Raw genomic sequence first — 25,782 nt, forward strand, 5'->3', positions numbered from 1 at the left:
TGGACAAGCTGTTGTGGCATGGAAGGGCTGTGCTCCTTTAACCTGGGCAAGACACTGCGGGACCAGTAGCTGGAGGGGCTCTGCTACATCTGCTGCTCCTGCTACCGCCCCGGCCCCGCGTTTTGCTGGAAACTTCCCCGGGGCCGGTGGGCTGAGGTGTCCCGCACAGGGCACGGCACCAGCCTCATGATGGTAATGATGGGCTGGTGGCAGAGCGGGAAGGTGGCTCTGTGGGTGGCCCACAGCTGGATGCACCCCATGCAAAAGGAGTGGCCTCAGGGGTCCAGCCATGCTGCATCAGCCAGAGGGCTCAAGCAGATGGTGCAGGTCTCTTCTATGGGGGCCTCCGCAGGCAGTTCCTGGCATGGACTGCTCATGGTGCCTGCGGCTGCTCCAGTGTGGAGATGCTTGTCCTCCCTGGGACACTGCTCTAATGACAAGCAGGTATCAAGCACCTCTGGTCCTCGGCACCTCCCTTGTGGGTTGCTGGCAGAACTTCAAAGACTCGTGGCCCACCAGCAGCACCTTGACACCTTGCACTCCAGCAGGAAGACCTTGATGCCTGGCCTGCAACCAGAAGGATCTCAACATCTCACATGCCACCAAAAGGACATTGACATCTCGCGTTCCACCAAAAGGACCTCGACATCTCAAGTTCCACCAGAAGGACCGGGGTGCCTCACCTGCCACCCAGAAGGACCTCATGTCTCTCGAGCCACAGGAAGGACCTTGATGTCTCGCATGCCACCAGAATGACCTCGACGTCGCGCCTTCCATTAGCAACACCTCCACCTCTCGCATTCCAGCAGTAGGACCTCAACCTCTCGAGTGCCACCAGCCAGACTCAACGAAGGTTGGACACTCAGGCACTTATGGTCAGCTGCCTTTCGTGAGGCCATAGGGTGATGGTGACTCTCTGGCGACATCAGAAGGCTCTTAGGATGCCCTTGATGGCAGCACTTAGGGATTTAATGTGACTGTTCTGAGAAAATGCTGACATGAAATGGTTGCTCCACACTGACAGGAGCAACATCTGCCAGGCTGGGGTCCAGGCTGGGAGCTCAGCCTTCAGCCTGGAAACTGTGCCTGGGATCCAGGGACGTCCTTGACGTGCAGCTGGACACCTGAGCACCGGAGATGCCCTGAAGAAACCATCGAGGAGGACACAACAAGAATCTGAGGAACAACTTATCACCTGGGGAGGTGAAAAAGAGCCTGGGCACGAGGAAGTTGAGCCTTGAAGGAAGTTGAGAAATTGGGAACGTGCATGAGAAATGAGTTGTTTAAAGAAAATCAGGAACATCATCAACTATTGGCTGTCATAGGAGGATGGTAGAAACAAACAGAATCTCTTGGTTATCTGAACTGTTGGTGTCCTACACCATCTTATGTCTCAGTGGTATAAAAAGGGCCTGTTTTTTACCTAGAACAGAGCTTCTTTGAGAAGCTTCCCATGCTACACATGCTTCTTTCTTTCTAGTAGTTGGGCTGGATTTCAGTGTTGTTTTCCCCTCGAACTGCTTGAAGCTGGAATGTCCCACTAACTGATTCTAACCCACTGTTGTGATTTCTATCCACCCATGGGCTGGGTAACCCCCCTTTTAGATCCTGACAGCACCCAGGAGCTGCCCCAGCCTCAGAGAGAGAGCCTGTACTTGCAAAACCAACTGGCAGCCTGATTCACATCTCATTTGCTCAGGCCTGTTTCAGTGGTCCAGCTTTGGCTCAGGTCTGTTTGCAGCCTCATTGTTGCAGCCTCACTTCTCATCCTTATCTCCCTATGTCAGGTCCTTGCCTCATGTCAAAAGTTCACATCCTACTTCCATGTGGCAGCCTCCAGTTCCAAGTTCACCTTGCAGCCCCACATCCCAGCCTCATCTCCAGCGTCAAGTTCCAACCTCATCTCCTAGCATCTGTATCAAGGCTGCAGTAGCAGGGGGGCTGCAGGGGTGAGCTCTGGGAGAGAGAGGTCCCATGTCAGATAAGAGTCAGTTCTAGCCAGCTCCAAAAGGGATCTGCCACTGGCCAAAACTGAGCCAATGAGCAACACTGGTGGCACTTCAGTGATAATATAATTAAAAAGGCTAAAAAAAAGCTGCACAACACTGTCTGGTAGAGAGGAGTGAGGAAACATGAGAGAACCAGCCCTGCAGCCCCCAAGGTCAGTGCAGAAGGGCAGGAGGTGCTCCAGGCATGCAGCAGAAGTTCCCCTGCAGCCTGTGGAGAGGCCCCTGGTGGAGCAGGCTGTCCGCCTGCAGCCCATGGTTCCCACTGAAGCCAGGGATAGAAGAATGGGGGCTTGCTTAATCACGTTAATGATTTCTAAATAAAACAATCGTAATTATTAAAGCCAGGAATGGAAGAATGGGGTCTCGCTTAATCGCATTAAAATAGATATTGCTGAGTGTCTTTGCTTACTACTGTGTAAATTAACTGAAACAAGGAGTCTCGGGGCCCCTCACAGGGGATGTTTCCTGACAAAACAAGGAACCTGTCTCGAAAAACAGCTGAGACTGACCTTGTGGTTTGGACAAGAGCCAAGGAGCAGCTGAGTCTGTACAAAGACGGGGGTCAACTGGTGGTGATGAAGAGGAGTTATCAACCTTCATCTCCACGACGCCCCGACGACCACCACCAGAAGGCACTGTGCAGGCGCAGATGGGAGGAGTTTCTGGAAATGACTTCTTGGAGCTAATTTTAATACAAAGCGAGCATGGGTTATGAATATGTATAGGCGTATTGGGAAACTTCATGCATATGTAACTTTTTACTGCATATAACCAAAGCAAGTTGCCGTGTTAGGGTGCGCATGCCTTTGGGAGCTATCCCACATGCACCCAGCGCCAAAATAAACCACATACCTACTTTATAACTCATTTGCTTTGAGTTGTAGAGTTCTTCCACGAATCACCACAGTGGAGCAGATCTCCACACTGCAGCCCGTGGAGGAGCCCCCAGTGGAGCAGGAGGATGTGGCCTGGAGGAGGCTGCGGCCCATGGAGAGCCCCCGCAGGAGCAGGCCCCGGGCCGGAGCTGCAGCCCGTGGAGAGGAGCCCACGCAGGAGCAGGGGGTCTGGGGAAAGCTGCCGCCAGTGGGGCACCCGTGCTGGAGCAGTTTGCTCCTGGCGGATGGACCCCGTGTTAGAGACCCATGTGGGAGCAGTTCTTGAAGAGCTGCTGCCTGGGGGCAGCCCATGCAGGATCTGTTCGGGAAGCACAGCATCCCGTGGGAGGGACCCCACGTGGAACAGGGGCAGAGAGTGACCGTGAGGGAATGGTGGAGACGAAGCATCAGGGACTGACCGCAGCCCCCATTCCCTGCTAAGTTAAGGTATCTCTAGCCCCCATTCCCTGTTCCCTTGCGCCACTCAAGAGGGAGGAGGTGGAAGAGGGTGGATGGAGGAAAGTGTTTTTGGTTTGCTTTTAGTTTCTCACTGTTCTAGTTTGCTAGTGATAGGCAATAAATTATATATAATAAATTATATAAAATAAAAATGATATTAAATATAGAACATATTATAATATTATATTATATATTATCATATTATATATTATATCATGTTGCATTATATTATATATTAAAATTTATATACAATAACTAATGAATAAATATATAATAGATTATTATTCTTATGCCAAGCCCATGACAATAATTGTTGAGTGATCTCCCTGTCCTTGTCTCAACCCCTGAGCTATTTCCATCGTGTTTTCTCCCTGTCTTCCTTCATGGAGGGTGAGTGTGAGTGGCTGTGGTGTTCAGCTGCCCAACAGGGTGAAACCTCCACAGTGGGACAAAAAGGAGGTGGGAGATGGCCCTACATCCATTAGCACAGGCAACTTCCACATTGTGCTTTATAGGGAAGAAGGGAAGGGAAGGGAAGGGAGGGGACGGAGAGGAGGGGAGGGGAGCTACCCCCTCCCACCGCCTCTGGAGTCGTAGACCCTCCCCGGGGCCGGGCCGCCTTCCCCCGCCCCCCGTCCCGTCCCGTCCCGTCCCGCCCCGCCCCTGTCCCCCCGTGCCGGTGACGTGGTGCCCGGCCGTGTCCCACTGGCGCAGCGATGTGGCTGGCGTTGGCGGCGCTGCTGGCGGCGGCGGGGGCTCAGTATGAGCGGTACAGTTTCCGCAGCTTCCCTCGGGACGAGCTGATGCCGCTCGAGTCCGCCTACCGCTATGGCCTGGACCAGTACAGCACTGAGAACTGGCCCGAGAGCGTCAACTACCTGGAGGTGAGCATGCGGCTCTACCGCCTGCTCCGCGACAGCGAGGCCTTCTGCCACCGCAACTGCAGCGCCGCCGGGCCGCCCCCCGGCGCCGGGGGGGAGCTGGCCGAGCTGCGGCTGCTGGCCGGCGTGCTGCGGCGGGCACAGTGCTTGCGGCGCTGCAAGCAAGGGCTGCCCGCCTTCCGCCAGGCCCAGCCTGGCCGCGACCTGCTCGAGGAGTTCCAGCGTCGAGAGCCCTACAAGTACCTGCAGTTCGCCTACTTCAAGGTGAGGCCCGCCGGGGTGCTGCCTGCCTGCCCCGTGTCACCCGCTGGGGACCGCTTTGTGTCTCGGTTATCCCGTGCTTGCCCACAAAATGGCACCCGGCTCCTTTCTCACCCGGCTCCTTCTTTGCTCTCTTCACACCTCATCCAGTGCAACCCCTGGATTGGCCTTCAGTTCCTCCCAAACCCCAGCCATGGGACCCTTCCTCTTTATCCTGCTGCTGTGCAGCCCTCTCATCTTTCCATCTCTCTTACTTGCTTCTGACTTTGTTTAAAACCTTTTCCAGACCCTTCGTGTCAAGATTATGCTATTGCAAGTACTCTTCTCTGCTTATTCTCTGCTATTGCAAGTGCTCTTCTCCCCCAGCGCGCCCAACTTCTTTGTGTGCGGGCTGCTGGTCCAGTTCTTCCAAGTACAGCAGCCCCCGGTGTGACTTGCATGATGCCTGCAAAACTCCAGCGTTGTTACAGCCATAGTAAGGTTAAATAAAGCGAAATCGGCTACTGAAGTATGACACTAATACTTGCCCTGGAATGGTATTTACCTTCTTCTCTTGGGTCTGCCAAGACTGGTGACAACTCTTTTAACATATCTCATTATTTTTCTCTAGCTTCTCGCCACCCTCTTGACCAAGTTCTATTTCACAATTTTCCCACTCTTCATGTTCATCTTTTGTTCCCTAAATCAAGGTCCTCATTCCATCCCTTCAGATACTGCAATAACTTGCATTTCAAATAAATGGGAGAAGAAAATAAGCTGAATACTTTTGTTTAGATTGCCTTTTCTTTTAGGGATTTGGTTCCAGTGTATCCCAATATTCATTATACAAGGATTTATGCTTGCACATTCCTTTTGAGATTGCTGCTTTAAAATACACACCTTTTTAACTGTTGCTGTGTCTTGTAGGAGAAAACCTTATGGAATTTTTGAATTGCTTTCCAAAGTTATATAAACCAAAACAGGGAAACACATTCTTGTAAAACACTAAGTAACAGTATCCACATGCACTGTGTCACACCAGCGTAATTCTGTGAATTTGAAGCTATCCCTAAGACTGTACAGAAGAACGTTAAAGCTTCTCTACACGGAGAGTAGAAGGTATCAAACAGGGGACATTTCCTTTGTATAAGAGAGTGGGCAGGCACTCTTCGCAAAGCCATATGCAGATACCAAAATGATGTCACCACAAATGTTTCCATTTACTGTCTTTCTTACTTTAGCTATTCATTCCTCCTATGGAACGTACAAGGTTTGCAATGTACATATCATGTCAGTAATACGGAATATGTCAGGAACGATGCAAGTCATTCCTACTTACTGTTTCTGATACACTTAAATGACTGGCAGGTATGAATCAGAGAAATATTTCCCTCTCCCTTTAAACTGTTTTTCAGTCACATTTACAGTAGATTTGTGAGGTGTGGTTTGGTGTTTCTCTCTTCACTATCTGTTGTTTATATTGTCTTTATTATCATATTGTAGTCCAGCTCTGAGCTCTGAGCACTTGGAGCACTCTGAATGGGCCTTCTAAAAATACAAACCCCTACATACAAGGGACTTTTTCCTGGCTGTGAAGGAATGTCACTTTTTTTTCTTCATCCATAACATCATTTATAATGTAGAAAGAAGGTGTAGGATAATTTTTTTAAGTGACCATGTATTTATTGATGTGGGTTCAAGAATGAAATTTTGCCATGTCTTAGGTGATTCTGGGAGCCAATATTTCCATGCTGCTGCTTGTTCCTCTGGAGGGAGCTGTCTTGTAGCCACCAAGTTTTCTTCAGAATGTGTTTCTACAAAACCTTTTTTTTTTTTCCCTTTTTTAAAGTTGAAAACCAAGTTGAAAGTTGAAACCAAGAGTAATCATGGACTAAGCAAAAATTAGGGATTCATCAGCCTACCAGCAAATAGGGTTAAAGCACCAGACACAAGAGGATTTATGCATTTGACAAAAGTGCAGCTGAGATTTCCCTTTGCATTTAGCAACATGCAGGCAGACTGGGAAGCACATAGTTTTGGGACAGACAGGAAGTGCAGTTGGAATAGTTCCAGTGCTTTGGCACTTAACAGCAGCACAGCAGCAAGAGCTAATATTAGGGTTGAAGTGTTTCTTTGGTGTACTAGTCTCTCAAGTTTCTTCCTGAAAAGAGAGAGTTCCTTTTATGGATGCAAAAAGAACAGTGCATGTGCATGCATGCTTGTGATTCTTGCTCATAGCTTTATAGATAAGCTTCAATAAGCTATTTGAGATGTTAGGTGGAACTCTTTTATCACCTACACGTCAATAGACTGGATGGGTTGATCTGGATCTTGGCTTACAAGAGAGAAGGGTTTAGCATTTCACAAATACTTAAGACTTACTTTCACAGTCTCACTCTTCATAAATATGTGTATATATACTATATATTTTATAAAATATGCATATATATAAAATATAGGCACAAGTGTAGAAGTACATATATATTTGGCATATGCAGTTGTAAATGAGTAATACATACTTCACAAAATATCTCTAGTGGAATTTGAGTTTAGTTTTAAAATGGGTACAAAAAATCACATTGTACATTAGAAACAATTATTGAGCAAGTATCTGCTTTTTGCTCTAAATCCGTAACACCATCAGGAAGATACATTATTGTAAAATTGTATTCTCTGCTGCTAGGCAAATAAGCTACATTAACACCATGGAAAGTGATGACACCTGCCAAGTATCCAGAGGCTGTCATCAGTAATAGCTTTGCAATTAATCCTACATACAAGCAATAGTATAATTTTGTGTTTTGTCAGCTTTATGAATGGGAATAGGAAGGGGAAAAAGTACTTTTTGACTTACAATCATCTATGCTATTTTAAACAACAATAGACTTAAAAAAAAACCAACAATGAAATGTTCACAGTGGTGCAGCTAGTTGTAAAACTGATAAGCATTACATCAGTTTCACTGTACCATATCTGCTGAGACTGAGGTTTCAGCAGAAATAAGCTTGGGAATATAGATGCTGCAGGAAGGTTTATTGACAAAATGTGGAAAACTGTTTTTTTTGCCCCCAATTAACCCTTCCCCCCACCCCATCTCCCACCCCATTTAGGCTAACAATCTTCCAAAAGCTATTGCAGCAGCTCATACATTTCTTCTGAAGCATCCAGATGATGAAATGATGCAAAGAAATATGGCATACTACAAGAGCATGCCTGATGCTGAGGAGCATATTAAAGACTTGGAGACAAAGCCTTATGAGGTATGCTTTTTATTCACAGTCTTGTCTTTTGGAACTGTTTTGTTACTTCTCTTATTGTGTGAGATTCAAGGATCTCATTTGCTTACATGTTCTCAGCTCTTCCTGTCTTCCTCAGTCATTTCTGTTCTTCTTTCTTAATGCATACAGTAATTCTCACTTCTTGTGGTCTTCACTGTTCCACAAGTCACAGAAAATCATGTAAAGTGACATACCTGAAAGCTACTATGTGCAGATAAACTAATAGAGCTAAGTAAGTGCAAAGAGTTGCTAAAATGCATGAAAGCTGTGGAGGCACAGCTTAAACTAAGTAGAACTTTTGGTGTTTAGATTCCATTGAAAACCTCTGTCAAAATCTGTGCTTTAGAATCACACTGCTACCTCTGTCCAGCAGGTTTTTCTGTTTATCTGAGATGGAATTACATACTCTGATATCTAGGAAATATCTGATAAAATCCATTCATCATCTGTGTTTGTTGTCCTCATATTAATTGAATAACAGTTTATGTAGTAATTCAGAAATGCTGAGACATCACTTACTGTATTTGAACTTACATGCAGCTTTCCACAGGTCACTTAGTGCTAGTTTTCATTCCTGCCAATTTTTCAGAATCTCTTTGTCAGGGCTGTGAGAGCATACAATGGTGACAACTGGAGAACGTCAGTCTCAGATATGGAACTTGCTCTTCCTGATTTCTTCAAAGCCTATGATGACTGTATAGCAGCCTGTGAAGGCTCCCGAGAGATCATAGATTTTAAAGACTTCTATCTCTCTATTGCAGGTGAGTGGTTGGGAAACAGTAAAGAAAGAAGTCCTGAAAGTGCATTTTGTTGTCTCCATAGGATCAGCTACCGAAGTCCCTCTTCCTTAGCTTGCAGTGGGAATTGCTCATGGTGCCCCCTGCTTAGCTTGGGCCATCTGAGTTTGTTAGAGTCACTAGGAAGTTCTTGAATTCCTGTTTACCTTTTTTTTCCTGTTTACCCTTTTTTTTTTTTAAAGTAACATAAGTGAGAAAATAGAAAATAGGAACAAAGAGTTCTTGTGTTAACATATAATAATATATTAACGTATTAATATATTAACATGCATAAGTGTGTTAGGATAACATAGATGTGTAAATAAGAACTCTTTCATCCAGCTAGCAATAGTTATCCAGACAGATCACTTGACTTCCAATATCATTTTGTCTGTGTTTGAGACTCAGTGGTTAGCTTGCCTTCAAAATCTGCTTTGTGAATTGTGCATTATTGTTGATATGTTTCCTTTTTCTTAAATATGACAAGTATCTGTTGGCTGTTTTTCATCTTTCCTACAGTAGAGTTTTGCTAGCAAATAAGATTTCTTTTTCAAGTGTATGGCTTAAAAAATATTACTTCTCAAAGAAAATGAGATTCCATCTCTTTGATTGTTGAAATGGGACGTACACATTTCCTATGCTCTTCTGTAGTGAAAGAAAAAAGTAATTTCTCCAGTGTTGTTTCTCCATGGGCTCAGTGTTGTTGACAATATTTGTGTGGAGAATGCCTGCATGTTTTCTCAACAAACTTAAAGATGTGAAAAATGCAACAGAATTTCTAAGTTGCCAGAAGGAAAGCCAGGCCAACATTTTGTCCTAGAGCCACTAGATGAGTTGGTGAGCGGAAAAGTACAAGAGCAGCTCCACAGTGTGGAATTGGTATCCACCTGTAATGTTGCCATGGAATAATGACTGCAGGTTATTCCTCCAGCCTTGCTTCAGCAAGGCTGGCAGATGCCTAGGGCAGCAAATAAGAAGTGGAGATCAAATCACAGGCAGTAAACCATGAAACACAGGCTTTCTTCCCTAGTGGGTCAGAGCCCTGATATCAGAATCACACCCAAACTGCTGTAAAGGGTGTCTGTAAGGCTGTCTTTGCAGCACTTGCTGCTGTTCCTCTTCCTTCTTGGAAGGAACAGACAATTCCAGTCATAGTGGTGAGATGCGAAGGTAGGAGTACCACATGGTGTCATCACAGCCATGGGCAGTGCTTTTCAAATATTTTGTTCTTGAGATAAGAAAAATCAAATTTACTTCCACAGCTGAAAAGTGTGCATTGAACTATGCTCTTGCTCCAGGAACACATATCCTGTCTCCAAGATTTTATTGTAGAAAGTAGATGTAGCAAAATACATTAACTGTAAGTATTTGGTGATTGCATTAGGTGCCTATTTATCTATAAAAATGGTAGCTGGAGGCTAACACTTGTGTCTGGTGCCTCCACTACTCTTGTAAAAGAGGGGTCTGGTAATTTAATTTGGCCAAGCATTTTCAGTTAGCTTTAGTATTCTTTGTGATAGGAGTTGTCAGAGATGAAAACAGGGGAAGGAGCCTTTGCGTTGTTTTTTTTTGCCTTTGTCAGAGGCTTGCTGCACAAGCTTAGATAACTTGCTTCACCTGCCAAATATGGCAAACAGGGAAACTAAGGCTTTAAAATATTTCTGTTCAGTGTTGTTGCTTGATGTTATATGTCCTGAAAAGGCTTGGAATTCTTTGATGGAAGGTTTTCTTGGAACATATCTTCTTGGAACGTATTTTCTTGAAGATAAAGTCATCTCTAATCCTATCCCATTGTGCCAAGCTTTGCAGACTGGATAAGCATGTGATCTTAAACCTTCTTGGATTTAAGTTATTTTGTAATGTGCAGCATCTGTCCATGTCTAAACATGTTCTATTAGAACATCCAAACAGCTGTCACAAAACACAGCTCTCTCTAGATGTTTATTTTGCAATCACCCGGTGCCTTTCTCTGTGATGCAGTTGTACTCAGTAGCATGTGGACCTTAATTATGAAATAATTTAATGAAATTGTAATGGCTCTCAAAAACAGCGCTGTTAAGTTCACAGTTAGGAAATAATGCAGTACTCTGTAACAGTTGATAAAACCTACCACCTCAAACTGCCTGTAGGTGTCACTGAAACCTAACTGCTTAGTTAGGTTTCAGTGCTTACTAACTGCTTAGTTAGGAATTGTGATTTTGATGGATTTGGAGGCCTGATCCTACTGATTTTAACAGAAGAGCTGAGCACCAGCACTTGATATGGACTCCAGATGGAGTTGTAGATGCTCACTATTTCCAAGCAGCAAGATCCAGATGCACAGGACCTAGGAGAGCATTATAAGGCCAAATGTTAATGGGTAGTTAATAGTTAATAGGAGGGGTTATAACAGTTCACTGTGCTCTACTCATATCCCGTGTTTTTGTTTTCTTCCTTATAGATCATTATATTGAAGTCCTTGCATGCAAAGTACAGTGTGAGAGTAATCTGACACCCATTATAGGAGGCTTTGTTGTCGAGAAATTTGTGGCCACCATGTACCATTACTTACAATTTGCATATTATAAATGTAAGTAGTGATTTAATGTGCTTAAATAACATTGGGATGGTGTGGGAGAGTTTCCATTCCTGGTCTTTTCCCTCTAGTTATAATGCTTTAGAATGTAAATAATATAGTCTCCAGAATATGCATTTTTGCCTATTCCGAAGCTGAAATTCTGAGGTGTGTATGTTTTTTTTTCTTTCCATGTAACGGTAGGCATAGGACATAAGCGTGATGATCTCTGGCTCATAAAATTGTCCATGACATAATGAATTGCTGAATATAAGTCCCGTAAAGGCTGCATTCTGCTCAGGCTAAGCCCCTCTGTTTTAAGACATTCTTGGTTGTGACTGGTCTCCACTTGGGTGTTGGAAAAATGGGACAGTTACAGAGTGTGAACTGATGCATTACCGTCCCTCATTTTTTATATCTACTGCCAGCACAAGTTACTTACACTTTTCAGAGTTCCATATAAATGTTAAATGTTCATCATATATATTGTGTATATATATAAATAGTGCACCAGCTCTTATGCCTTTTTGAAGTAAACCATAGTATGACATCTTAGGGTAAATAGCATCCTATGCACCAGAATGCATGCAAGGACTCTGACATGTTTTGTGTACCTATGTACAAAAAAAATCCAGACTTGTGCCACAACACCACAGCAGTCAAGCTTTGGGGCCCATGTGGTTCTTAAGCAGCTGATTGTATAGCTCTAATGAGAACAGTTTTCTTAAACTTCTAACTCATTCAGTAAGAAGAAAAGACCGTGACCTCAACAAAACACATTTAACATAACAGCAGCTATTGAATGAATACTAAATTCTCAATTTACTATTCAGAATTTTTCGCAAGACAAACCTATGGAGTATTTCATACCATTCTCTTTTTCTTAGTGGATTCTCATAATCCCATTAGAATAGAGCGTGTGGGGCTGACTTGCGGAAAACAGACTCCACAATCAGTAAGATTGTAAAGTAGGTATGTTTATTCAGCGCTGGGCAGCACGGGGGGGTAGTCCCGCCAAAGTCGTGCGTGCCTGACGCGGCAACTTGCCTTGGTTATATGCAGTAAAGAGTTACATATTCATGAAGTTTCACAATACGCCTATACATATTCATAACCTGTCCCTGCTTCATATTAAAATTAGTTCCAAGGAGTCATTTCCATAAACTCCTCCCATCTGCACTTGCACAGTGTATTCTGGTGGTGGTCGTCGGGAGTCGTGGGGATTAAGATTGATGACTCTTCCTCGTCACTGCTAGTTGACCTCTTGTCTTTGCACAGACTCAGTTGCTCCTTGGCTCTTGTCCATCCGCAGGACCAGTTTCTACCAGTTTCTTAAGATAGGCTCACACTCTTATTAGGAGACTGACCTTGGTAAGGGGCCCAAGGCTTCTTGCTTTAGTTAATTTGCACAATGCACCATAGTTAGCAAAGACACTAAGTAGCATCCTAGTTTAATGCTGTCAGCGCTCTATCTCTACTTGATGAGATTCTCCTAACTCCCTCTCTCAGGGCTACCTGCGTTGTAAAGAAAGAGGGGCCCACTTAACAGAAATGATAGTGTTCTGGTGCTCAGTGATCATATATTTGATAGGTAAATCATTCAATGAGTTTTGTGGTTTCTGGAGGAGCTGCCTGCACCATAAAGAACACATGCAGCCCTTAAAGCTATTCCACTGTGCTCCAATATCAAAGGAAAGACATATCCAGCCATGTAGAACCAAGCCATTAATGACTTTTTACATATGTTGTTTGACTACGTTTCATATATTGTCTTTTCTGCCTTTGTCAATTTTAGTAAAATTGGTTTTGTTTATTTTTTCTTTGTTTCTTTGTTTTTTTAAGAAATGCCAGAGTAGGGATCACCCAAGCTGTAGGTTGATACCTCGCTGATACTAGAATACTTGGGAGGGACATTTGGTTAGGATTGTCTTAGAAAACCATCACAAGAAATTAGTGTCTTAGGAAAATCACATTCTGTGTTGATGGTAAGTTACCCCATTTGCCCTAAGAAGAGGAAGGAGGTATGTCTTAGGGCAGCCAAGCATCTTGTATTGCTCTTGTCCATGACCTGACTCTTACAGTCATAAGGTTGTGTAAGGTAAGTCCCCATTTTTGAATCATGGACTTAACCTGTTTCAGAACACAATAATAGCATATTCTTTCTGGGAAGCATTTTTTTTTTATTATTTTTAATACAGCTGTTGGGAAGTTGGAAAATGGTTCCTGTTTCCCTCAGAGTTTTTTGGAATGGAGATAATAAAGGGGATTCTCTCTGTTTTGTTTACTTACCTTGTCTGGATTTATTTTTTTTTTTGTTTATTAATTAGTGAATGACATGAAGAATGCAGCCTCTTGTGCTGCTAGTTACCTTCTGTTTGACCAGAAAGACGAAGTAATGAAACAGAACATGGTCTATTATCAGTACCACAAAGACAAATGGGGACTTCAAGAAGAGGATTTTCAGCCCAGATCGGTATGTGAATTATTTAAAATGCTATAGAAACATCCAGGGATTATGATCTGAGTTTGAAAAATAATTCTTAAAACTGGGTTTCAATGCTGTTTTTAAATTTCAATGTCCAAGGTACATGTAAAAATATCTTTGTTGTGTTTCTGGATTTCTGCAGCCTGGACTGTGATGATCAAGTCAGATTTTTTGTCATTTCTTGTTACCAGGATTCATGTCATGCAGCTTAATTAACTGCTTTGTGACACTTCTGTGACTCCTTAGGCAACAGTGGTATATGCTATACAAGTAGTTAGCATATGGCATGCTCCACAAATTTAATTTAATGCCTTTTCTTTCTCTGTAATAACTTGATAACACTTCCCTTCCTCTTAGGCCAGTCAGCTTGAGTCAAAAATATCAGTACATATGAGTTAAGCATTTTTTGTTTGCGGGCAGCTGATGAGTTTTGTGCAGCACACCTTATTTGTGTGCTGGAAACCAAGGCTGCCCTGCAGGGCCATCAGAGACAGAATAGAGAGAAAATGTATTTGTTTTTTTAAGGCAGCAGTAGTAGTGAGTCTGAGCTCAAAGGAGAGAGTGACCATTCCTTTGTTGCTACTTTTGGGAACAGAACTGCAGTTTGTAGCCATACTGGAGACAGTGTTTGACGTTAGTGTGAGTGAGGGGTAGGAGCAGTATAAAACTGCAGACCGCAAACAGATTTGGCATACATGTGCAGAGAGGACAGAACAAGGGCCCTACATGTTAACTCTGAATGTTTCATTGATAACTTCTCAGGAGTTGAGGCTACAGATAATTTAATTTTTAAATATTAAATATCAAATGCATACAGCTGTATTTTGGTGTACTTTGATCCGTCTAACTATGAACAGAAGTTGCTTGCTGTCCTAATCACTTGCCATGAAAACCATAATGTCTCTGGTTTATTTTCACAAAGTGGTACCAGAGTGACAGCAGCATTTGGCTCTGGCACTAAGCCTTAGACGTCCTTGTGAAAGAGGAAGTCTCCTGTTTTCCTCCCTGAAAAGTTCTAAATGGGATCATCAAAGTAGATTACTTGCAGCATTCATCAATCTGAGAGTAAGTGACTGAGCTATACTGTGCTGTCCAGGCAAACACCCAGGGAAGTGAGGAGGGACAGGTAGGTAGGTAGCCTTACAGAATTTCCTGTCCTCAGGCTCCAGCCCAGGGTGGTGAGTCATTATAATGCAAAATAACTTAGTGTCTCCTTTTCCCAGAACTGCCTGCTGTCATTTGCCAGCATGCAGGGAGATGGAGGCTTTCTCACGTCCAAAGCCCACTGGAATGCAGGCACAGGCTGCTGCTCAGCTCTAGCAGTCTCATTCCTTATCCTCAGACTCGCCAGTGCTTTGAAACATGAGAAAGAGGAGAGTGCTTTGTTCTTCTCACACCGATGGAGTTTATGCTTAGAAGGATCTGCAGAAGACATTGGATATACTGCTTGCTGTTCTGCTGTTTCCTTTCTAAAACATTTTAAACCCTTTGGGATCTACATTCTGTTGAGCCTGGCTCTAGCTTCACTGGAATAGTTTCAGATGACATGCGATGACACTCCCTTGTCTTACTACCCTAAATTAACATAGCAAATTTGTTTTTGGTAGGATGCAGTTCGGTATCACAACATAACCACACTCCAGTTGGAAATGTATGAATTCGCAAAGGAACATCTAATGGATGATGATGAGGTGAGTTTTCTGGAGAGGAATTGATGGTAAAAAAAAAAAAAAAATCACATTAAAATGAAGATGATGCATAATTAGAAATCTGAGATTTATCTAATATGGAGAAATCTTCTTGTAACTGTAACCAATTTATCATAAATTTTTGTTTTTTAAATGAATATAAGAAACGAACCCAAAGAGCATTAGATCACTTACATACAATTTAAAAGAATAATGGGCAATATTAACACAAGACTAAATGTAATGCACCCAGCCCCCAAAAGAAAATTCACTTTGCAAGCTATAACACCAGGGGGCAGAGAAGTACTATATATTTAACATCCCCCCCAAACGCTTTTTTTTTTTCTGAAATGTTTAATTTCCATTTTAAAATTCTCATAATTTGGTTCGTAAGTAACCACTTAAATTACATTTTTTTTATCAAAAGTAAGTCCTGTTATTTTTGTTTTGTACAGTAACATTTTGGTCACCCAGTCTTGCTTCTTAAATGCTTGGAATTCATGGACAAGTGACAAGTAATGACTACTATTAGGCTTGAAATATGTAAAGTGGATTTTTTGTGCAGGAAAAATATTTTAATTGTGGAAAAGGCATTTTTTTGTCTTCCCCAGCTAAAATTAAAGTATGTAATGTAGGCTTTGGGTTGCATTTTGTTTCATTTTCAGTAACTTTCATTTAAAGGTTAAAAAAGTCTTCAAGTGATGGAATAGTTTGTTGCTGGCATTGGCAAAGAGCTATCTTCAGGCATGGTGTGAGGCAGCATACATGCACTGAGCACTGTTGAGGTGTTTTTTACTTATAAACGAAAAGAGAAAAAATGGCTTATATTATAAAATACATCACCTTTGCAATTTTTATATTATCCAGCATATAGGGAGAGATAATATTTTATAGTTGGGAAGTAATAACATGTCTGTACTGCCTTCAGTATGCTAGTGACCTGAAAACAACTAGGTAAAATTCCATTGCAAGGTTAGTAGAAATTAGGAAGACTGAGAAGTCTTTCCATTGTGATAAACGTCTTTGAAATGCAGTTTAATAGAATTGTTATAAAGTTAAGCTTAGATGAGGACTAGATGGGGGTTTCCATCAGGGTGTGTAAATACTTTATCACTTTTTTTATATTCCTATGATGGTTTGTGCAAACACAATGCTTTGCCCATAATGCTTTCTTACATTAGACATAAACTTCATTTGTAATTTTATCCTTCTTTCACGTCTGCTGCTCCAAAACAACGGGATGAGTAATTAAGGAAGGAGGGAAGCAGTCTGTTTTGAGGACTTTTCCTGTATCTTGTTACAAGAAGGGATTATAAAAACAATCTTCAATCTCAAGCATTTAATATAGAAAAAAAATGTTTTCATTTGTTGGCACATCAACCGTTGCCCATTTCACTGGTGCAGTGATAAATGACCTTGCAATCTGCAAGAGGTAAGTACAGTGGAAATGTCAACTAAACTTTCGGGGAAGTGTCAAGGAAATGGCATTACCCTGGGCTACGTTTGGGTTAAACAAGCAAAATTTCTGGGCTTGGTCATGCTATATACCAAGTCAGTACTAGGTTAAAGGTTGGACTAGATGATCTTAGAGGTATTTTCCAACCTGAGTGATTCTATGATCCTCTACATCCCTACCCCACAATATTCATATTAGAAAAGTTATCATTCTCATTTGCTGGGAAAAAGTTAATGGGCTTATGTGCCCTCCCTTAAGAGGACTGAAGGACCTAGGAGAGATGGAGGCTGTTCATGCCTCTGGCTTGGCTCTGGCTTTTGGTAATAAACTCATAAATCCCTGGCTACCAGAGCTTCTGCTTGGTTGCAGGAGCCATCCAGGGAGTCCAGACAGAGCAGGAATAGCACAAAGATAAAATCGCTACTTTGCAGTTTCTGCTGTATGGGTAGGACATGGTAGTATAAATGGAATATTGTTTTATAATATTTCTCCTGGCAAAGATAGAAAAGTTTATTCTATGGGAATGCAGAAAATTGATGAAAAACTCAGATAAGGTGTTACAGTAAAAGTTTTATTGAAAATCACTAAGGATGGAGACAACCTCTTTTTTTAGTGCACACTGTTCATTTAAACCATGTGCTTCTTGGTCCATAGACCATGCCTTTTATGAGTTTCTGTGTTCCATGTTTGCTGTCTGTGAAGTTGCTTGTGGCCCAACAAGCCCATAAAATAATTCAAGGGGAAAAAAAAATCACTCTTTCCTTGAGTGAAGCAAAAGGATTGATGTGGCTAAAGGATATCTTCCTCTGTGAGTATGTCCATATTTTCAAATGGAGAATCTTACTTTATTCAGAGTTTTCAGTGTTCCGATATTCCGGATCATCCATGTGTCTGTCTTTTCAAATCCCATTAACAAAGTGAGTGAGAACATGTGGCTTCTTCCAATAATACATTGCAGTAATTACAGAGGCTGGAACATGTAGTAATGATTTTTGCATATGTCACTACAAGAAATACTGTCCCATTCATGTTATTTTATTAATGTTTTTCCACAAAGAAATGAAAAACTCTAGTTCAAACACTTAACACAGTAGAGGTGACAGGGAATATTAACGCCAACTTGCTACAGGTTACTTTTTCTTACAAGTAACTATTATTAAATATCCTTATAGTTTTCCATGGTGAATTTAACAGAGCGTTACACAGTGCTGTCATCTTAGTTGCCCATGGATAATCAAACTTCTTGATTTCTGTTCAGATGTGTAACGCATAAAGGCTATAATAGATATAACTCCTAGTACTGCACAGATTTAAGTACTCCACAGTACTACACATAGCAAAATGAAATGCTGTTAAGAGCCAGATACTGAACTAGTGCAGATATAACTTCAGCACTACAATAATTATAGGAGACAAGTTTCTGGCCCATAAATTCAGTGTTCTTGAAGACTTTTATTTTCAGGGATAGCTACTTAGCTATTCTAAATTACATAAGAACCACAAGTATTTGGCTAGGGTGATCCGACAATGTGATTTTTCTTTTGGTAGGTGAAAAACTCTTGGAAGCTTTGGTCCACTTTTTTTTTTCTTTTGGCATCCTGCTCTTATTTGTCTTTTGTGTATCCATCTAACTGTATAATAGATGAGACTCAAATGCTCTATTCTGAAGTGTGACACACAGGAGAGTGAGTGTTGAACTAATATGACTGGTAGAAAGAGAAGACGTGGAATAGCATCAAGGTGTGAGGGCCCAGTGGACTACAGATAGCAAATAATAGGCTGAATTCAGCCTATTTTTCTGTTCAGAAATCACTAACAACATATTTTTGGCCTTATTAACTCACTTTTTGCATATGTTCAAATGATTTACACAAGTACACTCATAAGGGAAAGTTGTAAGTGCAGACATATAAACTCTGTACTGCCTTTGACCTCAGACCAAACGGCTACAATAGCACTGCTACACTGAAGAGAGCTGGTGGCAGCTGTTAAGAGAGAGTGGTAGTTAACTGGCATTGTTACGGTCCTTGTTCAATATAGGCTTCTTTAAAGAAAATAAAAATGGGTTATTTTTCATCATCGTTTTCTACTGGAGGTATTGCCTGTGTGGCTGGCTGTCTTCAGAAGCTTCTTTTCCCTCTTGCTTTTTTATCATTAAACATATATCTTAGTCAAAGGTGTTTCTCCTTCCTTTTAAAACACCTACATTGGAAAGTTGCAAGCATGGCAGGGTTTAAATGGCAGGATTAGATTAGAAATTAGGAGGAATTTTTACCTCCACCAATTTTCTTAAACTTTTTGTGTACAGCATAAAGCAGCAAAGAGAGCATAAGCAGAAGAGACTTATGTTTTCAGTGCAGTGAAGGCAATGTTGAAGTTTCTCTGAAATTGAATTGACTCGTGTTTTATAGGCATTATAAAAATGTTAAGAGAAAAGCACACTTATTGGTTTACTGTAAAATACTATTGTAACACACTATTGTACACACTGCAGTGTACTGCAATCTCCCCTGGGGAGAGAACGGTTACATGTTCATAATATATAATAAAAATGAAATGGAAAAACATTTGAGAAAAGTAGTTAGCATGCATGTAAGGAACAACTAAGCTCTTTTAAAATTTTAAAAATCACTAAAAGCATGTGACAGAGGGTCACACTGCTGACCAAGCATCTGAAAAATAAACAAGTTAAGGACCAAATTTTTCTACACAAAGAATTGAGGGTTTTTTTTCCTGCTAGAATGTGAGGAATGTCAAGTCTGGCTTTTACTGCTCATGGAGGATCTGGGAGGGCTTTGAGGTGGTTACAGCGAACTCCGATGTTTTAACTGAAGGTTAGATCAAGGAACTTATTCTTGGTTGATGGCCGAATAAACCTTTCGGGCAACACAGCTGAGTATCTCATTGACACATACCTTACTGGTATCCTGAAAAAAAGATCCTCCCCAAAATCTCAGTGGTTGGTTGGCTGCGTGGTATGCGTTTGCAGCTTCTATCAGGCCTGTGAAGCACATGGCCTCCACAGTCAGCCATATCAAACCTTTATCTTCTCTCCTACAAAATGGTTATTAGTCATTGAAGGCTATACACATGAGAAAAGAATGAACAAAATCTGCTGTTTTTCATGAATCTGACTGTGTCTCCACTCCCATTAGTTACTCAAATTAGTTAACAGGGCAATTATAGGATAGTTACTTCTGACTTACAGGACAGCCCCATGCCTCTTGTCACAGAGGGCACCCCTGAAAGCTTCCCGCTACTGAAACATAGTCACCTGTACCCAGTACACAAGGGAATCAGATTTGTTACTCCACTATTGAGCAAGTTTCCAGTCATTATGTTTTTCCAACTTTTGCAAAATCTGACCTTTTGCTATGAAGGACACCCAGGGGACATTTTGTGGGATAAATATTTTCCTTTTAGGTCATAGATTATAAGGAAACAAAGATCCAGCCAATTCTTTCTCTGTGTATTGTCTCTCAAGTCTCAGTTTCTAAGATTAGTGAGGATAAAGGCTTTTTCTTACTCATTCACTGATTATCAGGCATGAATGCATGTCCATAACAATATTTTTATGTAGATCCTAATTCATTCTACAACACTTATTTTAGTATTCTCTGTTCCTTCCCTGAGGAACAGGCTATTGAACTGCACTGCATGTGGAATCCCTATATAAAATGCCATCGGCAAATCTGCATGGAAAGTATGGGTTATTGCATGAAATCTATTTTTCCCAGAACTTTTCCAGTCCACATTGAGAAAGGACAGAACAGATTGTGGTTAGAGGCAAGGACATATGAATGATTAGTATTTGTTACGCAGAAAGCAACGCTTAATAACAAAGACAAAGCATTGGGGTCTGTCAGTGAGCAGTACAACTGCAACTGGTTGCTACTATTTTTAAATGCAGCTGGAAAAAGAGAAGTTGGTGCTGGACCATCAGTCTCAAGCGGGCCATAACTGAGCCAGGTATTGGTAGCTTTTCCTCGGTGCTGTTTATTTTAATAGGTGGCTAGTAATCTCCAAAATACAGATGTTTCTTCTAAAAGGTTGTGTTTTGTGTATGTGGATGCAGCATTTAATATTGCATAAGGAAGGGTCAGTAACAATCCCTGGCCCAATGTGTACCTTGGTCTTGGACACTTGGCTTGTGGTAATAAGTGAGGAGTTCTGCATTTTTCCTCCTTTTTAGGACTTACTTTATCAAGTAAGCCTTGTTTATAATAGCTTGTACACCATTTTCAGTACCCTAGGTTAGCTTATACAACATTGACTAAGAACTCTGTTTTAAACTTAGTATTTATTATAATTCACCTAGTCATGTACTGTCTGTAAAACCTTCTTGAATTACTGTGGTACAAAACTTGTTCTTTCTGTTTGTGCCTCTGTTCAAATGTTAATCTAAGCCTAGGGTGCTCTATCTGCATATCTAACAGATAGTTGGAGGCTCCAGCTGATCAGCTTCTGTGATTCTTCCTGCCATTCACACCAATCTGGGAACATGCTGCTGCTGAATGTCCTCCCATATCTCAGGCTATACCTGTCCCATCTTTTCCTGTGCATCCTTCTTGTCACTCCCACTTTCTGCTGACTGTCCCTGGATGGGGAGAGGGAAGGGGTTTATCATATGGGGAGGTAGTTCATGGGGTGCTGGCGGATGATGTTGGGCACCGCCACAAACCAGGAAGCAGCGACTGTAGACTGAAGGCCAACTTGCCAACGAGGATGTGCTTCTCAGCAGCTGACCAAGCAGTCTGCATGAGTATGCCTTCCAGTCACCAGCTGCCATTAACTATCAGGCATGCAGTGGTCTCACAGCAAACCCTTCTCTTCCCCATGCTTAGTCAGACTTCACATATTGACATACTAGCTACCAGCCAGACAGCTACATCATGCTGTGGGCCATGTATTGCACAACCTGATTTACATCAGCACTGTCTGAGCAGCATATTTATGTAACCTGCATTAGAACTGGATGGCTGGTGTTCTCTCTAGTAGCTGGCAGCAGGAAGAATTACGGGTTTGCAATCATCTTTGCATGTAGAATTTGTTGTGCTTCCTCTTAAGGTAGGTAACAGGAAGAAATCTGACACACTGAATGCTTAAATCATATCAGAGAATCATTTTCAGACTCCAAGTCTGCAGGCTAACATGAAGCTGATATTAGATATCAGTGTACAGGAGGCTTTTTCCCTGGAATTAATATCAGTGAAGTATTTGCTGACTTTGGTCATGCAAAATGCCTGATGCAGTGTCAAGTCAGTGCTAATGGGGCAAGGACAGTGATCAATGTGGTCACAGCTGATAGAGTGACAATGTGATCAACTCTTCTGACGTAGTATTATCATCTTTTATCTCTGGGCAGCCTGTTCCAGTGCCTCACCACCCTCTCAGTAAAGAATTTCTTCCTTACATCTAATTTAAATCTCTCCTCCTCAGTTTAAAGCCATTACTCCTTGTCCTATCACTGCACACTCTGCTAACGTGCCTCTCCCCAGCTGTCCTCTTGGCTCCATTCAGGTATTGGAAGGTTCAATAATGTCTCCCCAGAACCTCCTTTTCTCTAGGCTAAACAACCTGCTATGTCTTCTGGAATATCTTACTTTACTGATGAGCATGACAATAATATAAATTGGTGTACCATATGCTTGAGTTACCAAGGTCACAATGTTGAAATCTCTCTGTCTTCCTTATACTCAGTTCTAGGCCATAAAGTCAGATGTTTATGTCCTTCATCCTACCTCTCATGCTTTTACCTTTTGAGGTTTGTCTTTAGAGGTAGACTAAGAAGAGAATTCCTTTTTAACATGTTATTCTTTCATTCAACAGTGATTCTGAGGTGTAAGAGAATCTGTCTGAATTAGATCTGAGACCCCTGTAGTAGACACCTGTTTTCCCAATCTCGTAAATCTGTTCAGATTTAATGGGACCTGCCCCTCTGTAGCTCTTCAAGAGGCACCTACGTGCTTATGCCTACAGTTTTAAGAGCTTTGCTAGAAAACCTTAAGTCCTTTGTGCCTCTGCTCCTGTCTTTAAAATGCTTTCATAGTGACTATTGGGCCTAATGGCTATTTTCTTCATATGAATTTGTGAAGTGGTACTGAGTTCTTCCCATGATTGGGCTCCTTAGTCAATCAAAATACTTGTAACAAAGGAAAGCGTGCAGAAACATTGAATTCCTGTTTTCCAGTTGCCAGACTTCCTGCAACAAGGAGGACAAGCAGGGAATATGAATGTGTTGGCATTTTTTCATGTGTTTTTGTTGAATTGGAAATTTAGATGTTTTGAATAAATTCAAAGAAAAATAAATTGCCATCCCTCAGAACTTGCTAAAACCACAGCTGGAAAAACTCAACTGTCTTTTAAGGTGGAACTGTGAAACAAGGAACAGGAGCAGCAGTTACTTAAGCCAGCTTTCCTCCCACTTTTATTTTTATTTGCTTGGTTCTCATTATTTCTCTCCTTGCTGATCACACTTCTGAAAAATGTCATGTTAGTATTTTTAATTGCCATACCCATAATATAATCGTTGTATTCAAAATAAGACAAAAAAAAAATCTCAATTTCTTCTTATTTTCACTGACCACAGGCATATGAGGCTCTTTCTTCATCAGAAGAGAAAACAATAAAAGTTTGAGTCTCAAACTGTGTGTGTCTGGAAGGAGTTGTCCTCCTAATTAATACTTTCCCAGATTAAAAAAAGTGCTTAAAATTTATTTAGCGTTCTAAAATACTGTTTGCAGCCTCTGTTGACCAAACTCAGAAAGTCTAATAGAGTTGACAAAGACTTGGACTAAGGGGTGAAGGGAAGAGGGGGAATGGAAATGAACATCCATACAAGGGTGACTTGCTTTCAGCACCACTGTTTTGAATTCTGATTATTTTTAATCTGGGACTGAGTAAGAGCTGATCAGACTTAAAAAAAAAAAAAAATCTGATTTTTCTGTCAGAAAGTTACTATTTGTTTTGGAAAAAAAAAATCTTTTTAACCTTTTTAGAGCACATAGATTTATGTCAAGAAAGGATGAACAGTTTTTATTTTTATTTTTTAAACAAATTAAAACATTTTAACACAACATTGTAGTTATTAGAATGAAAGGTTGGAAATTTAAAGTTGAGCATCTACCTCTCTCTTACAGCTCAGTATTTGAGTTGTATCAAAAAGTGAAAATATGCCCAGACTTGGGCAGTGATGTTTCTGAACTGTGCATGGAGGGCAAATAGGAAAATACTGGTATTTCTGAGGGTGCAAGTAAATGTGTTGCTACCTTCACTTTCGTGTATTCGGAGATGCTGCTGCACATTTACTGTTAGCTCCTTCCACCACTGCTGAAGATGTTACCTTGGGTTGAAACTGATTACAACAGGTTATTGCGCAGTTACTGTAGCTTGGTTGACAAGCCAGTAAATTCCAGCTGAGGGGACAGTGTCATCCCAAAGTACTCAGGCTTGACTGCAAGACGTTTGACTGTGGTATATGACATATCACTATGCCAGGAGCAGTTTAAAGAAAGAAAGTTGGATTATGTTACGTTGGTATCGTGTATTAGTATGATGGAGGTTTTAAGTATAATATGTTCTGAATTTAAACTGGTCTGAATTTAAAACCAAATTATTTGTTTCCGGTATGGAAAACATTCTGGTATCTCTGGTTCTTTATATTTTTGTTGCACTGAAGCATAACGTGTCAAGATCCGTGGGTGAAAATGGAGGAGGTGTGTTTTGAAGGCTGTAACAGAGGGCATTAACTGCTAGAGCACACAGATAACAAAGTCAAATTCATGGTTTTACAAAACACTTTTGCTTTGAATTTTGAAGCTTTAATTTTTCATAGTATTTCAACAATTTCCTAATTTAACAGCTACTTTAAACATTTATGCGTCTGCTTTCCAAATTTGACAATTTCATTGTCTATTTGAATACCTGAAAAAGTACAAGAAAATTTAACGTGAAGTGTAACATTTTCTTCTTTTAAGGTCTGTATGTCCCTCCCAAGTACATGGGCTATACCTATATAGATATTAATTTGCGTTTTATAGACTTGTACTAGCTTCTATATAAAAGTGTTAAAAATAGTTTAACACCAATTATTACAGTTTATGTTTTAATGAAAAATAGTTAACATTTTCTACTCATTTTGGAGTACTGGGCTAACATATTTCTATTCATTTTAATCCTTTCTAGGGTGAAGTTGTGGAATTCCTTGATGATCTGTTAGAATTGGAGGAAAATAATGAAGCCTGATGAGTGAAGCCACCATGAAGTATTTTACAAAAGTGAAGACTCACCATTGCGTCTTACTGTTGGTTTTGGTCACTCGTAGTTCCAGACAGATACACCTCAAAGCTGTTCCTGTAAGCTCCAGAATACATCACAAGATCCACTCCTGAAATATCACTTCCATGCTGCACTGACACTTTAGTGAGCATGGATTTTCACTGTGCATTTACAGAATCGGTGCATATGAGTTTTTCTCTTGAGTTTTCTTTCCTTTACAAACACAACAAAACTGACTATTCTTATTTTCTGGGTTAACACTAATATTCCTTGTTTCAGTGCTGTTCTACTACATTGTAGCAGAACAGATAAATTCCAAAGAACTTTTTTCAGATTATGAACCAAGGATAATCTGACAGTTCCTCTAGACTTTCTGAGCTTTTTATTGTTTTATTTATATATGACTTTTTCCATTATGATTAATAGAGTGATACTGAATCCCAGTGCATCTGAAAGATGTTAAGATAACAAATGAGAACTTTTAAATAGCTGAAACAATCAACAATGGACAACTAGTGATCTTGTAAAGAAAATGCTTTAAGAATTCTATAAGCAGTTTTTATCTTTCTTAAAAACTAAATTAAATTCAATGTGAAAGTAAGGTCACTTAGAATTGAATAATAAATAATTCCTCCTTCCTACCAGTTTTTAGTCTTTTTGTTGAAACTAGTTGTGGTTCCTGTGTGAGATGAGGCCAATCTTGTATAAGATAATGATGGTTTATGTGTTTAATATTCTCTTTTGGAGAAAAAAGTTTGCATGTTTCTTTTTTTATTCTGATAGAACTATTCTTCATTTAAAAAG

General features: G+C 41.0%; 1 protein-coding gene across 2 annotated transcripts; it reads left to right on the forward strand.

Annotated features, from left to right (window-relative positions):
- The first annotated feature begins 3,990 nt into the window (after positions 1 to 3,990).
- On the forward strand, positions 3,991 to 25,622 carry CRTAP (cartilage associated protein). 2 transcript variants are annotated; one of them, XM_066992329.1, is made up of 8 exons: positions 3,991 to 4,488; positions 7,575 to 7,724; positions 8,332 to 8,503; positions 10,959 to 11,087; positions 13,400 to 13,545; positions 15,165 to 15,248; positions 20,612 to 20,670; positions 24,886 to 25,622. In XM_066992329.1, the coding sequence occupies exons 1-7, from the start codon at positions 4,060 to 4,062 to the stop codon at positions 20,663 to 20,665; spliced, it is 1,164 nt and encodes a 387-aa protein (XP_066848430.1). In that variant the 5' UTR covers positions 3,991 to 4,059; the 3' UTR covers positions 20,666 to 20,670; positions 24,886 to 25,622. The 2 variants fall into 2 exon arrangements, with proteins under 2 accessions (XP_066848430.1, XP_013045818.2); XM_013190364.3 differs by lacking the exon at positions 20,612 to 20,670 and having other exon boundaries at positions 3,993 to 4,488.
- Positions 25,623 to 25,782: the final 160 nt, after the last annotated feature.

This window comes from Anser cygnoides, chromosome 2 (assembly GCF_040182565.1).
Source record: "Anser cygnoides isolate HZ-2024a breed goose chromosome 2, Taihu_goose_T2T_genome, whole genome shotgun sequence".
Taxonomy (NCBI): domain Eukaryota; kingdom Metazoa; phylum Chordata; class Aves; order Anseriformes; family Anatidae; genus Anser; species Anser cygnoides.

Coding starts and splice junctions, on each gene's coding strand:
- CRTAP (XM_013190364.3), top strand. CDS start 4,060: ATGTGGCTGGCGTTGGCGGCGCTGCTGGCGGCGGCGGGGGCTCAGTAT. Junction 11,088..13,399: donor ACAATTTGCATATTATAAAT/GTAAGTAGTGAT, acceptor TTTATTAATTAG/TGAATGACATGAAGAATGCA. Junction 13,546..15,164: donor AGGATTTTCAGCCCAGATCG/GTATGTGAATTA, acceptor TGTTTTTGGTAG/GATGCAGTTCGGTATCACAA.